Raw genomic sequence first — 15,266 nt, 5'->3', positions numbered from 1 at the left:
GGGGCCTGAACAGAATGCCCTGAGTGCTGGCAGGTCCCACACAAGGCGCCTTTCCTACTCCCCTCAATCATTGCTGCTGGCCTGACACAGAGCTCACATATTGAAACCTTGGTTTATGAGAACCGCTTCTGAATGGTTGGGTTTGTGCTTCTTCCTTGGCAAGCCCTTGAACCATCCCTTGAACAGAACCTAGCAGAGGTTAGGCCTGTGTGTGCCAGTGGAGGCCTTGTCCCTGACCCAGGGAGTTTCTGATCTTCCAGAGGAGATAGAGGCCCATCCTTGGGGGTTTTCACTGGAGGGCCCACCACTGTGTTCCCAGGGAGCATAGCTGGGAGATGAGACTCCAGCAACATGGTGGTTTGCAGAACCAGCTCTGATAGCTGCGCACATTGAGGAAAAGATGGTAACCAGGCTGAGAGGGTCAGGAAGGGAAGCCCCAGAGGAGGTGGGGTCCAAGAATCCCCCTCCTCTGGTGGGCAGGATTTGGCCAGTGGTGTGGGTGGGGAGAAGTAGGAGGGCTCATGGCTGAGGGGAATGGGAGAGGGAGATGAGTTCATTACCCACAGAAGCTGTGCCCTCTGAGTGACCAGGAGAAGCAGGTGGAGCTCCCAAGGCAGGACTGCGTGGGCAGGATGAGAAGAGATGACAATGCCCTAGTGCAGGCCTAGTGAAAGAAGGGGGTGATCCTGGAAAGCTGTGTCCAAAGGCTCTGGTGTGAACAGGGCAGGACAGCAAGATCTTTGGGTCTGTTGCCAGGGACCACAGAATGCCAGTCTGTGTCTTCCCGTCCCAGTGCCTAGGGATCCACATAAGCAGGAAGACAGGAGTCTGGATGAACAGGCCCACCCTCTGGGGCTCTGTGGGCCTGCACAGAGAGCTCAGCTTGAGGGGCAGGACACTAACAAGGTCCCGTCCTCTCCACCCCTATGGAAACGGTCACTGGGTAGTGAGGCACCAAATCTGCCCCTGGCAGCCCCCTGTGGTCAGAGCGTTCCGGTGGCTTCCAAAAGCCTGACTCACAGCCCCTGCACACAGTGCCCTGGAGCCCTCCGACGTAGATTAGTCCTGGAAAGGGCCTCAAGCGTCTGCTGGTCCAACATCATTTGACAGGCCCCAGTGCCAGACATGTCCCTCAGACCCCAAACAGGTGCCGCAGCCTGCCTGGCTGAGAGCCCGGCCTTCAGAGAAAACCCTTTTGGGTGGGACTCTGGCACCTCCTTCCCCTGTGACTCTGAACAAATCACTCTATCCCCTCAGCCTCAGTGTCCTCATAGCAAAGTGACTAGAGCGGGGAGCGTTCTGTGGAGGGGTGTGAGGACCAAGCCGGCTGAGTCTGCCCCCAAACTCCATTCTGCAAGTGCCTGTGCACACCGCCCTTTCTTTACCAAGCTACCACCCCTTCCAAGGCTGTGCATGAGGCATACCGCCCCAGCTCACACCCGGCAGGCAACTTCTGAGGTCGGGGGCATCAGGGCTTCCCGTGCCCAGGAGAGCCAAGTTACAGGACCCAGAGGGGTGCACAGGAAGGCCCGGTCTGTACCGTGCCGCACGCTGCTGCAGCTGAGGGACACTGGGCTACCACTGGTGAAGTGGGGGTGGGGGTGGTCCCCTCATTGGGCTGCAACCCTGGGCCTACCCTGCCCTTGCCTTCCCCACAGTCCAAGCCTTCATCAGTCAGACCGGGGCCACAAGGGGTGGGATCCAGGAGTCCCCATGTCGACCGCTCCAGGTCCAGAACACAGAGCTGTGCCCACAGGCCCTGATATTTTTTCTCCCGCTGGTTTCAGGCCATTGTCAGCTCCCTGAATCACTCTGGCCTGTTGCCTTAGGGGTCTCTGAATCCTGCCCCACCCCTCACACAGCTACAGGTCAATGCCACCCTGCCCAACACACATGACAGCCCCTACTGCAGGCCTTAAACTCAGGCTCCCATGGGCCGTCCTGCCCCTCTCCCACTCTACACTCTGCACCATCCTGTGCATGTAGCTCTGAACTCCTCATTCCTTCTCTCCATCTCTGAGCAGCTGCAGTTCCTGCCCCACCATACCCTGCTCCCTAGTCTAGGCCCTCTGTGGCCAATCCTGTCTCCAGCCTTTCCTTGGAGTGGTGGGATCTGCTGCCATTGTCCCTATTCTCCCAGGCCATGGTGCATGGGTTGAGCCACCCCAGGGAAGCAAGGGATGGGGAAGAGGAACACACCAACAGAGCCGCACAGCATGGGTGGGTGAGGGCATGGCACTGAGAGTGGTTTGTTAGGAAGGCTTCTGTGGGTCTGGAAGGATGAGCAGAGGTTGGCAGCACATAGAACTAGGGAGGCAGGTGGTCCAGGCAGGGGGAACAGCGGGAGCAAAAGTACAGCTGCTGCAGAGTCCAAGGTGAGCATGGGGCCAGGGAGAGACAGGGGCAAGGTGGGCTGGAGCCTGGCCAAAACTGTGTCCCACAGAGTTGTCCAAGTCATGGACAAGAAACAAGGCTGTGTTCCTCCAGCCCTGCCAAGAGTTGGCCTTTTTATATCATGGTCCCCTCCCCATGAGGAAAGTCATGGAAATATCAGGATATTCTGGTGGCAGGGGAGGACCCTTCTGCCACCTCCTCATCTTTGAGCTAAGCCTGAAAATGGACAGATGCCTGAATTCCCCAGAGGCTATCTGCCCCACAGATTGGACGAGGTTACCCTCAGGGATGGCTGCCGCAGTGGCTCTGCCAGGGCTGCAGGGTGGTCGGGGGTAGCTGCTTTCTGTCTCTGTAGCTCCGCTTCACTATTTCTCAGAAGGCTAGCCTGGACCAGATTGGTCTCTAAAGTCCTGCCAGCTCTACCATCTGCATGTTCTGTCATCTGTGAATGAGGGAGTGCAGACGGGCTTGGAGGTAGCTGGAGTTAGACAGCGTGTGGACTCGCTGTCCAGGGGAAGGGACTGGAGCTGCTGCCCTGGCTTCTTTGTCAGGCCTGGGCTAGAGGGTCATCCCTGGGGCTCCACCACACACCGTGCACATGGGATTGAGCCTGTGGGCCCTGTCTGTGAAGTCTCCTTATCTCTAAGGAGAACAGATTAACTTCCACATAAAGCAGCTTGCAGAACTTGAACTCAGAGCCAGGGCCCCAAGTCAAGGCAGGTGTCAGCCTGGGGTGGAGCAGTCAGGGCCTGGAAGAGTGAGGATGGGAGGAGGAAGGAAGGTGTGTGCGGGGTTGGAGGGGGCTGGGCAGGAGGACGCAAGAAGGAGCATGCCCCTGGGAGCAGCCAGTCTGGTTGGAGAGAAAAACCTCCAGACATAAAGGACAAAGAGCCCCACCCCAGAAGATGGAGTGTGGATTCGGGCACGAGCAGGGAGAGGCCGGAGGTTCTTTCAGAGAGGGAGGGTATGGGGAGCTGGGGGCCATCAAGGGCACATTCACAGGGCATGAACCAGTGGGAAGACAGCATGGTTGGAGGGGACAGGGTGAGGGGAGGGCCACCAGAGCTCAGGGGTATCCAGCACCAGGAACCCCTGGAAGGGGGTGAGGGAGCACATTTGTGCCTGGTTCTGAATGCGCCGTCCCCTGGCAGGATGCCTGGGAGCCAGCAGTCCAGGGAGGGGAGGCCGGAGGGCTGGGTGGGCAGAGGGTGCAGGGCGAGCAGCAAGGAGGGAGGAGGCCAGTGGCTCCTTGGGCAGCTTTAGGGGTTGGGGACATTTTTATTCTAGGCTGTGAACCTCGAGGGAGTAGAAATAGATGGAGAAAAGGAGGAGAGTGGAAGGTAGAGGAGCAGAAGAGAAGGCGCAGAGTCTCTACATCGAGTCTTTGCTCCAGAACTGGGTTATCTGGCAGCCTCACTGCTCCTGGAGAACAAGGACGGCTGGCTCTGGCTGCGAAAGCCATGCAGCAGCCCATGTCGGTGCCTTACAGCCTTCACTGTTCAGCTCACGCCTAGGTTTCCAGCAGCCTCTGCTCAGAACCTTGCTTCTTACACAACGCTAGGTGCAGCTGGTTCCTTCCCATTCCACCACAGCTTGGATGCCATCATTGAAATGACCACAGGTCACTTTAAAAGATGAAATTATAAGTGGCATATGCCATCTAAGACACATCTTGGAACGATTTCCATTTCAAAGAGTTAAAATTGAGTGTTTTGACTATTTCAAAATAAACAGGTAAATAGTTATTGGGAATTTTAGAAAGCTAAAGCCCTGCTTAGTGTTCAGGGAGTCTGGGGTATTGAGATTTTTTGGTCACAAGAGGGAGAAAACTCACACTATGGAGACAGAGAGGCTGGGCTCATGTCCTGGCTCCAGGCCCCTCCCAGCTGTGTGTGTTTTGGCAGGTGACTTAACCTCTCTGGGCCTCACTTCCTCATCTGTGAAGTGGCAATGATGATAATCACATCACAGGGTTGCTGTAAGGATTGAGAGTTAGGTACATGTAAAGTGCTCAGAACAGCCTGACACATAGTTTGTGCTGCCGAAGTCACAGGCTGTTACTGTGGTAACGAAATGAAGAACATTCATGTCATGAGGCTGGAGGGTTCCCTGGCTAATCATAGAGCCTCGGTTGCAGCCCTTCCTACGCACCTATACAGGAGGAGGCAGGATAAATCTTGGTTTCCTGGGTGTGAGGAACTGGGCAGGACAGTTGGGCCATGAGGGGCAGATGAGAAGGAGAGGCTGCAGGCCAGGGGGAGGATGGGCACCCAAGTCCTAGAGTCTGAGCTTGGCCTGAGAGAGGGGAAAGTGGGGTGTCTCCCCAGCACAGGACACAGCTGCCCCAGGGGATACCCTGGTCCCCCCCCAGAGCAGGGGCTGGGCAGGAGGGAGGCCTCCCGGATCTCCCCGGCCTTCCCTATCCTCAGCACCTGGTTTCCAGAGACACAGCAGTAGGTCGACTCCGCCCCTGGAGACCTAGGGTTTCAAAGACTCTGCTACAGATCCATTTTATAGAAAAGGCAACCAAGGCACAGAGAGGTTCAGTGACTTGCCCAAGGGCTGAGCAGAGACCGGAGCTCAGACCTGGGGCTCAGCATCCCTGCCTCTTCTGGGGCTCCCTTGGATCTGGAATGAGACCCCCCCTCCTAACCTTGCCCCCACCCCTCCCTGCTGTGCTGCCTAACTCGCTCACCTCTCCTCTGTCTCTCTCTTCCCCCACCCCGCCATCCCTCCTCCCCCGCCCACCCCCTCCCCTCACCGCAGGGCCCGAGGGCTGTAACCTGTTCATCTACCATCTGCCCCAGGAGTTTGGGGACGCTGAGCTGATGCAGATGTTCCTCCCTTTCGGTAATGTCATCTCCTCGAAAGTGTTTGTGGATCGGGCGACTAACCAAAGTAAATGCTTTGGTGGGTAAAGATAACAAACCAATTAGCTTCACCTAGGACAGGGCGGTGCTCACACCAACCTACTGGTGTCCGACTGCTTTTAACCTGCTCCTTCACATTGCCCCCGCCCCAGCTGCTCCATGGCCCTTGCCAGCCTCATCTCACCCTTCTCTCTCCCACTACTCCTTTTGCTTCTTGGCTTTCCCTACCCACCCCACCTGGCTCCCCATCTCCCACTCCCAGTCCAAGAAATGGGTTTCCTCTTCCAGCCAAATTCCAACTGACTGAGAAGGGAAAGGGGCCGCTTTGAGCAGGGGTAGGAGGGGCAGCAGGCAGAGCCCAGCCACACCCATTCCCCCAGTAGCCCCTCTCCTCTCATGGTGAGAGTGGCCTGGCCTGAGCCCCGAGGCTAAAGCAGAGTGTGACACCTGGACAGGGCAATCACCTAGCCAGGCCCCTCTCCTGCCCGCCCCTTGGCCTCCTCTCTCCAGCTTTCTGTCCTGCCCCAACTCCTTCTCTGTCTACCCTGCTTTTTGCTCCCCTCCTGCCCTCCCCACTCACCTGCCTCAGGCCACCAGAGGTGGGTATTGTTGAGGAGTCAGGAAGAGGAGACTGGTCCCTGCCCTCAGGAAGCCTAAGCACTGAGCTTAGATGAAAATTATGTTTACAGCAGTGAAATCTGCGAGGCACCTAATAATGAAGCAACAAGAAAGGCAGATGGATATAAATACACAAAAAGAAAGGGAGGGAACTCCAGGTGGGGAGAATTGGATGAGGAAGGCATGGGGCTGGGGTGAGAGGAGCCAGAGGACAGTGAGAGGGAGACCAGGCACGGGGGTGCGCTGTCTGTGCTGGGGGGTTTCCACTACGCAGATGGGGATGCTTCGTGGGGTGTAGTAGGCAGTGGAAACGGTGGGAGATCCTTGAGCTGAGAGTAATAAAAATACAGTTTGCCGGAAATGTGCCCAGGGCATGCTGTTAGATGGGAGAGGGAAAAATTGGAAGCATCCAGAAGTATGGCTGTCAGATAAAATATAGGATGGCCAGTTAAATTTGAATTTCGGATAGACAAAGTATCCATTTTTAGTATAAGTATGTACTTACAGTAAAAAAGTATTTATTGTTGATCTGAAGCTTAAATGTAACTGGCATCCCGTGTTTTTATTTGCTAAGTCTGGCAACCCTATCTAGGAAGCGTCAGACCTCCTCCTGGAATTTCATTTCACCCTCTCTCCTCCACTCCTCCTTGTTGCCCTCCGACCTCCTCATCCTTCTCCATCAGCCCTTCCTTCTGGGCCAGACCCTTTCATAAGTCATGAGGACTGAAGAGTCCAGTCCCCAGAGAGCCACATATGGAACCAGAGCCGAGTCTGCCAGAAACTCAGTATCTCCAGGGTGACCCCCAGATTCTGGGGCTGGGAGGAGAGAGTAGGAGGCTGTATTGCCAGGGAACCCAGGTCACAGCTTGGGGGTGGTGGAGGGGAGAGGAGACAGGAGTGCAGCATCAGGAAGCACAGGCTAAGGAGTTTCCACTCTGGAGTCCAAGTTTCTGGAATCATGAAAGGCTTGAGGATTCAGAACACGTTCCCCAAAGTAGTCAAGATCTTTGTACCATTGTCCCTTCCCCTCTGGAGCTGCCACAGGGAACTTGTGGTCTTTCAATGGCATGGAGTTGCCCCAGCAGCTCATTTCTCTCCGGGTGTGGAAAAACAAAGCAAAAGCAAAAGACAGGGTTGCGGGCCTCCACTCTTTGGTATTTCTCCTTATGAATTACAATTATGTATGTAAAAACAACAAGCTGGAAATCAGTTGCATCTGCTCTTTAAGTAAGTCCCAAATGTTACATAAATGAGAAGAGCACTGCTGAGATCCCAGGAAGCTCTGGGCGCCTCTGCTGGAACAGGTTTAGTCTCCAGCCATAGCCAGACTTGGCTCATTTGCACTGTCCCGGGTGTGGGTGCAGCCCGGCTTTCCAAAGGCATTTCCTCGCAGTCTACTCTAAGCACTATCCTCTTCAAGCTGTTAGCCCACTTAAATTAGCCAGGACTACATTTTTTTCTTCCTGCTTTTTAAAGAAACATTCCTTGTATACCTCTAATCTAGCTCTCCTCTCTTGAACAAATTTCTGATGTCAAGCATACCAGCCCTGAAAAAAGGACAGACTCCTGAGCTGCTGGTCCAGCCCAGCTGTTCCTGGTTAAGCCACTTGGGTTCTCTCTCTCACCAGGCAGCTGAGCTTTCTGCCAATATCACAGAGGCCTTTAAAGTGAGACCTAGGCTGGGCGCAGTGGCTCATGCCTATAATACCAGCACTTTGGGAGGCCGAGGCGGGCAGATCACTTGAGGACAGGAGTTCGAAACCAGCCTGGCCAACATGGTGAAACTCCATCTCTACTAAAAATACAAAAATTAGCTGGGCATGATGACGGGTGCCTGAAGTCCCACCTACTCGGGAGGTGGAGGCAGGAGAATTGCTTGAACTCAGGAAGGGAGGTTACAGTGAGCCGAGATCACACCACTGTACTCCAACCTAGCGACACAGCAATACTCCGTCTCAAAAATAAATAACAAAATAAATACATAAACAAAAATAAAATAAAGTGAGACCTAACTTCAGCATTCCCTCATGGGCAAGTCATTTAGCCCTGTGAGCCTCACTGGCTTCCTCTGTAAAAAGGGGATTTGAATCATTGCCCCAGGGATGCTGTTAGGGAGCTTACTCAGGGCAGACTCTCAGAAAGTGCTAGGTCCCCTTTGTTCTTAAAGTGCTATTTTTGCTGTGAAAGTGGCGCTATGTTAAAGAGAACTCCTCAAAGGCCACATTCACTCTTTATAAGCATACATGTAAATTTATGAGCAGAATCTTCCAGAGACCTTCATGAGGGCATGTCAAGCAGAAAAGTTCCTATGTCGGAAGGAGGGCTGGGGGGATACCATGGGGGGATTCTACCTGCGGGTCTTCCCACAGGGCCTGGGAGAAGAAACCTTCTGAGGGTAGGAAGAGGGCAGGAGAGGTAGCTCTGGAAGCAGGAAGATGGTCCTAGAAGCATGAACTTGGGTGACAGTGCCCAGAGCCCTGCCACAGGGGCCTCCAGTCTGCAGGGGAGAGACCCTGCTCTGACTGCTAGCCAGTTAATAACAGTTCAAGGGAAGAAAAGTTCCCTGGACCCTGGACTCCTCCTCAACTCTTGGGCTTCTGGGGAGCTCTGAACTCTTCCCGGAAGGCTGGGCTTCTGCCCTCCTCCAGAACTTCCTCTCTGCTCCCCGCACACAGTGGTTCTGCCTGCCTCTACACCTGTGCCCTAGACAGCTCCTCCAGCCCTTTTTATCTTCTTTCCCCTCCCTTCTTTGAGCTGAGGTGGATGATAAGAGGAATGAGGTGCAGCATGTCCCCCATAGTCAGGCTACCTTGTCCTGGCAGGGACAGCTTTTGTCCAGCCACCTTCCTTATTCTGGGGAAAGCAGTATCAACACACAATTCACATATTTGAAAACTGCTCTGGTTTACTGAGGACTTGACTTTAGGGATTAGACATACATGTCAGTGGAGGTGGGGACAGGCCAGGAGGGGCTGAGGGGGAGCTGGTGGGAACATGGCTGGAGGCGAATCTCCGACTATGGATCAGCTGAAATTCTCCCTATTTATTCTGGTATCTATATTTATACAGAGGTTGGTTTTGTTGCTCTGGGCCCAGCTGACCAATTGTTGTGCTTGTTCGGCTGCAGAGCAAACTTGAGCAAGGCAGGAAGGAGAGGAGAGAAAGTAAGAGACGATGGAGGCAGCATCTGGGGCAGAGGGAAAGAGGGAAAAAGAGCCACCAGGTAGGGAAAGTGAGGAAGGGCTCTCTTTCTTGGAGAGAAGTCCCAAGGCAGCCCCGAGGTACCACGAACAGTTAACTGAGAAGACGGCTTCTACTTCACTCCGGGGTGGCTGTGCATCTGTCTTATACCTAATGGCCATTTGGGGACCAGTACACAACGGGCACGTTCATGGGAAGGCCTCAGCCAAGCTTTCATATATTTTGCAGGATCTAAGTCCTTTTTACAGGAGAAAAGGCCTCTAAAGTCGAATAAATTCAAGGAAATACTAGATTAAACAAAACTATAAAAGTTAATTTACTACATCTCGGTGAGGGAGGGGACGTTATTTGTTGATATGCTGGACTGGCCCAGTGGGCCTGGCTACAAATCTCCTGACCACACAAGACCTTTCTCGAGGAGCACCTATTAGGGCCAGTTTGGGAAATGCTGATGTAAAATGTTGTCTGTATAAGGAGATGCATTCCGAGTTCCCCAAAGGTGACTTCTGACCTTTTGGGAACATGACCCGTGCCCATCTGGGACCTGCGCGGTTGGGCCTGGGAGCCGCAAGATTCTGCATCCCATGTGGGCACAGGAGCGAACGCGTGGGAAGCGCTTCTGCATGGAGGCCTGTGGCCTGATTTGCACTGATGGTCTTGTTACTTGTTGCGGACATGTCAGCTGGTGCGTGCTTAGTGCACAGCACAGGGCGTGGAGAAGAGAGGTGCAGACGGCGCCCTGGGCGAGGTGACGCCTAGGGCCCACCCGGAGCCTGGCGGGGCGGGCAGAGCCGGGAGTGGGGGCGGAGGGGCTGCGAGAGCTCAGCCTCTGGGCCTCCCCCGACGGCCGGGCACCTGCGCTGGCGAGGGGGGCGGCCGGGCCGGCGGTGAAGTTTCTCGGCGGCGCCTCCCTCCCGGCCCCTCGCACTCGTCTCTCTCCCCAGGCCGGCACCCTGTGCCCGCGCGCTGCCAGGCCCCCTCCTGTCAGGGAGGACAGTGTCCAATAAACTCCTCCACCCGCAGGTGTGTCCGCCCTCTCCCGCTAAGGCGAGGGCTGAGGTGCCGGGGCCGGCGGGGGTGGGGGGCGGGCGCCTCTTCGAGCGCCGCCCGGCCGCGGGCCCCACCTGGGGAGCGGGCGCCGGGCGAGTGGCGCGGCCAGAGACGAGGCGCAGGTCAGCGAGCCGGGGCCCCGCCAGCGCCTGCCCGGGGAGGAGCCTCGCACGCGTGCGCGGGCTGGAGGGGGGCGGGCGCCGGGGCGGGGCCGGGGGCGGGGACCGAGGGGAGGAGCCTCAGGCCCGCCCCCCCCCGCCCCCCTGTCCCCCCACCCCTCCCCGCCGGCAGCGCCCCGGGCGGCCCCGTGGAAACCCAGGCCCTCGTCCCTCGTGTCTCGCCAGGCTTCGTGAGCTTCGACAACCCGGCCAGCGCGCAGACTGCCATCCAGGCCATGAACGGCTTCCAGATCGGCATGAAGAGGCTCAAGGTGCAGCTGAAGCGGCCCAAAGACGCCAATCGCCCGTACTGAGCGCCAGCGGGAGCGTCCCCCGGGGGAGACCAGGACTCGCACAGGTAACCGGGGGCGGCCGGGGCGCGGGGACGGGGGTTGGGAGGGAACCACACGGACCCGCCGCCTTCTCCGGCCTCCGTGGGCCGGACCCTCACTGGTGCCTTGGACCCGCTGCGCCCGGCTCAACCTGCTCCTCGCCCTGCGCCTCGGGCCAGGCGCAGAGCTGCCGTCACCCCGGCAGAAATGGGCCTGGCCATCTCCCTGTGGCAGGGCCACCAGGGGCAGGAGTGAGGGAGCCACTCCGGGCGGGTGAGGCGAGGCCTGGGCCTGCGCCTCCGGGTCTACATTGGCAGTCCTGTTGGCCAGAGAACCCTGGGGTGAACAGGTGGCAAGCTCAGGCTGAGAGAGGTTGGGGGCAGAACAGGCTCTACCCAGGAGAGCTGCAGCCGCCCGCGGGGCCTGCTCCCTGACCCCCAGTTCTCTCCTCCCCAGTTCTTCCAGGAGGGCTGATAGTCTTTAGACACTTGACCCCTGCACCCCTCCCTTTCCCCATAGCTCAGTGAAGAGAGGAAGGACAGGATCTTTCAAAGGGAACTTGACTGAGAAACAAAGCAGGATGGGACAACAGCTGAGGAAGGTGATGGTACAGCACTGAGATCCCGGGCCTGCCTGCCCCACATGGGTCTTGATGAGTGGTAGTTGTTACCTTTTCTGCTGGGCTGGGTCCTGCCTAGGAGCTGAAGACGCAGTCAGCCACGCCTCTTCCAGCCCAAGTGTTCCCCTGAGCAAAGTGCTTCTTGCAGAAAGAATGGGGGGAGATACCCCAGGTAGAAAGAATGGGGGGAGATACCCCAGGACATCAAAAGTCAACCTTCAGTCTGGTTACCCCCATTGCTGTGGCTCTTGCAGCCTCGGCTTCTTCACAGAGCAGAGGTGAAGGCTCCCTTCAGGCCATTCCAGCTCAGCACCCTGCTGCCCTCTGACCGCCCCTCCCCGCCCATGTTCCTCCATTTATTCAGCAGTATTGTGTGCCAGCTATTGTGTTAGGTACTTGGGATTCAGCAGTGAGCCAGACTGAGAAGGTGGAGACAGACAATAAACAATGACATGTGATCAAAGAATATGATCTAGTATGTCAAGATTGTTGGCTACAATTAAACCACATGGACAGTGTAGACCTCATTGAGGAAGTGAATTGGAGCATAGAAGGTGAGGGGAGCAGCCATGCCCCTGCCTCTGAGGGAACAGTCAGCATGGAGGCTGCAAGGTGGGGCTGCAAAGTGGGGTAGGAACAGCAGGAGACTGGGTTGCTGAGAGAGTGAGGAGGGCCACCTGGTGTGGGGCCTTGAAGGTCACTATGTGGACTTTGGTCTCTTCTCTGAATTGGGAGATGGAGAGAGCATTGGAGAGTTCTGAACAGAAGAGTGACGGGTAACTTGAATTTCAGTGGGGTCACCCTGGCTGTTATGTTGATAATAGCTTGTAGGGGGCCAAAGCATAGATCTACTGCACTGACCACTCAGTCCAGCATCACAGCAGTTGATGAGATGTGAAGGAATTAATTTCTAGATGTATTTTGAAAGAGGAGCCAAGGATGAGTCCCAGGCTTTTGGCCCAAGTCACTGGAAGAACAGAGAGATTGGGAGAAAGATCAGGCATGTGAGAATTACACATTTAAGCTGAGTTTCAGAGTCCAGAGTTTGGGAGGGAGGTCTCCAGCTTCTCAGTCTCCCCTCAAATCTTCCACCCAGTGCTGGGGTACGGACACCAGCAGAACACCCTTCCTCGGCCCAGAAGTAGCAACTTTCACCCTCTGAGAGCAGGGGCCTTCTCTCTGGGGGAGTGCTTGTGCCGCCACTCTGCAATCCTGGAAAAGCAAAACCAATCTTTCCTGCCTCCTGGTTTCCCATCCTTGCCCATTTCTGGCTTGTGTCCAGATGCAAACACACATGTTATTCAGAGTTGGGGCACCTTCTTGTGCCAGGCACTGGGCTCAGTGCTGGGGATGCAAGGATGAATGAGTCACCATCCCTGCCCTCAAGGAGCTTCTGGCTCTGTGCACACAGGGACACCAGGAGGCAGCCTGCAGATGGGGGCATTTCCATAAGAATGGAGGGACGGTTTCATGAAAGCTGCTTTTTCTGTATGTAGAACACTTTTTCTTAAATCAGCATAGCTCTGCCATTAAGGTGTGACCTGGGTTAGGGTGTTTGTCCTCTTTGGGCTTCTTTTTTCTCATTAATGAAACTAAGGTGTTAGAGTCAACTAGAGGATTTGGGGGTAGGGGGATATGAATCAGGCCGGGTCATGCCCTGAGATTCCAAGGGGCACCCCTGAAAGTCGCTTGTCTTAGGCTCCTTGGCTCAAGCCAGGGTAAAACCTCCAGGTTAGAGGAATTCCCAGATGAAGGAGTGAGAAGGCAGGTTTATTGTTTGGGATATAAAGTCAGAAGTGCCCACAGGGTTGAACCAGCTGGCATTCAGAGTTGGGGATGGGGCTTGGGAGGAGTGGTTTAAAACACAGAGTGGGTTCTTCCACCAGGGCATGCAAAGGGCAGAAAGATTAGAACCCTAGACCTTCACACAGTGCTTACCACGCACCAGGCACTGCTGAGAGGTAACAACTAGGAGATGTGACTACATAGCTACAACTACCTATAAGGTAGGTAGTGTTAGTATTTCCATTTCACGTATGGGGAACAGAGAGATTAAGTAGTTTGCCCATCAGCTAGTGAGTCGCAGAGCCAAGCTTTGAAGCCAGGGAGCCTACCTCCCTTCGAGTGAGGATGAGAAGCCCCACCCTACCCTCACCCCAACCCATCACCCCAGAGTATCCTGAATGTCCTGAGGGAGCACGTATGACACCTCACTTTTCTGGGGTCAGCCATCTAACCACCTCCGTTCTACTAAGCAGTCCTGTAAAAAAACTACGATGTGACAGAACTCCTACAGTAAAGTTGACATTTAATTTTCATTTAGACAGCATTTTAGCAAATGGTGCTGTCAGGCTTCCCAGCCCAAGACTGTTGGAAGTTCTAATAGAAGGAGGGTGCTAAGAAGAGATAGGGAGCTTCTAAAGGCAGCCTTGGGGACTGCAGTGAGAAGTAGCTGCCCTTGGACTGCCAGCGAGGGAGGAAAAGGCACAAAACAGCAGCTAAAATACTGCCTGCTTATCACAGGCCAGTAAAGGGTATTCATTCGTGCTGAGTCCTGAGCTGCAGCCCCAGGGTTGCTCAGAAGGGCAGGAAGCCTGAGCAGGGGCTGAGGGACCAGCCATAGCTGGGAGCAAAGTGGGAGGTGGAAGGGGGACCTCAGGGCTAGGGCAGCTGCCCCATGGTGGTGCAGGTTTTCTAAGGCCAAGTCAGAAGGGAGTGGGGCAGACCTGGGGGAGGGAGAGGGGCCCAGGCAGGGCAGCTGTGGGGAGTACAGTTGGGCTTTGGTTCCATGAAGCAAGGTCCTGGGTGGGGTGGGATCAGGGTTGGAGTCAGTGACTCTCCTTCCTAGCTGGTTTTCTGCTTCCCCACTGCCCTACCCGTCTGGCGGCTTGGGTTTGTTGTCTTGTGCTAAGAGGGGAGTTTCTCTAAGCAATCTTTGCCAGGAAACTAAAAAAGGAAGGAAGCAAAGGCAGGAAGAGTAGGCAAAAACATGCGTGTGGCCAGGTCCACAGCCAGCGGGCAGAACACACCCAGCCTGGCCCCGCCCAGCTCAGAGATTGGCCTCTGAGCCCCTTGTTATGCCACTGCTTACCAGATACACTGGGCCCCAGCAGCAGGCCAGATTCTCAGACTCCTAGCACTCCAGTTCTATGGCTGGAGAGTGCACCAAGCGTCTTGTCCTGACCTCAGTGAGTCCTGTGACTCTGGCTTGGAGTATGCTTTTGGGGAGGGTCGGGTCCAGGCTTGAGTCTGACCTATATAGGGCTGGGCTGTGGCTTTGGGCCTGGCCCTCCTTTGCTTGAGTCCAGCTCATTTTAGGACCTGAGACCCGAATTGGTTCAGCCTTGCCATAATTTCCTCACCCAGCTTGGTGAGTTGGGCTTCACCATGCTGGTCAGTGATCCCATTGCCACATCTAGGGCTGTGAACCTCTGTGAGCCTCCACCCCGAGAGTGGCCGGGAAGGGGTCACCCTATAGGCAGAAGAGGAGATGCATCCTAATGAAGAGAGTAGCCAGCTGAGCCTGAGCCTGTGGAGTCTTGGGGGCTCCTCAGGGACTGAGTGTGAGGGTGTATTATGTGTCTAGGGCCATGCATGTGTGAGAGATGAGGGTGTGTGTGAGGAAGTTTCCTAGATTGAGCTTTAGGGACAGGGGCTGTGTGCTAATTCAGGTTTGTGTTGCAGTACACAGGACAGTGCCTGGCCCTGACAGGCAGCTGTACTCTAAAACTGGGAGAAGAGTAGGCAGAGTGGGAAGGAGTGAATGCCCATGAGGGGCTCAGGGCTGGAATGGAGGGGGAAAGAGGAGAGTCCCAGGGAGTCCTTAAGTTGCAGTTGCCACAGCTCCCATCTGATGGCAATACCCTCCTTAGTTCCTTAGGCCTCTTCTCCCATGCCAATGGGACCTGCCCATTGGCCATCCTGGGTGGGTGTAAGGGCTTTTGGGAGGAGTTGGAAGTGGCATTTCAGGACTTGGTGGGCCTGGGACGGTCCCTGATCTGGGGGAAGGAGATCCAATGCTGGA

The 15,266-nt window shown here is 55.6% G+C and overlaps 1 protein-coding gene across 50 annotated transcripts in view; it reads left to right on the top strand.

Annotated features, from left to right (window-relative positions):
- Positions 1-15,266, top strand: part of CELF4 (CUGBP Elav-like family member 4) — a 321,048-nt gene that overhangs the window by 299,692 nt on the left and 6,090 nt on the right. For 27 of the 50 annotated variants that reach the window (XR_004180137.1, XR_001897512.3, XM_031658968.1 and 24 more), the window contains exon 11: positions 10,478-10,649. Coding sequence is in view for 43 of the 50 variants with exons in the window: in XM_031658968.1 (XP_031514828.1) it covers positions 10,478-10,605 (128 nt within the window). In the remaining 7 variants the exon portion in view is untranslated. Of the gene's footprint in view, positions 1-5,160; positions 5,305-10,477; positions 10,650-15,266 lie in introns of all 50 variants that reach the window. The other 23 variants (XR_004180134.1, XR_004180136.1, XR_004180135.1 and 20 more) reach the window with 2 other exon arrangements.

The sequence above is a fragment of the Papio anubis genome, chromosome 19, assembly GCF_008728515.1.
Source record: "Papio anubis isolate 15944 chromosome 19, Panubis1.0, whole genome shotgun sequence".
Lineage (NCBI taxonomy): Eukaryota > Metazoa > Chordata > Mammalia > Primates > Cercopithecidae > Papio > Papio anubis.
Note: the sequence above shows the minus strand (reverse complement) of the source record. Positions and strands in the feature narration are given on the sequence as shown.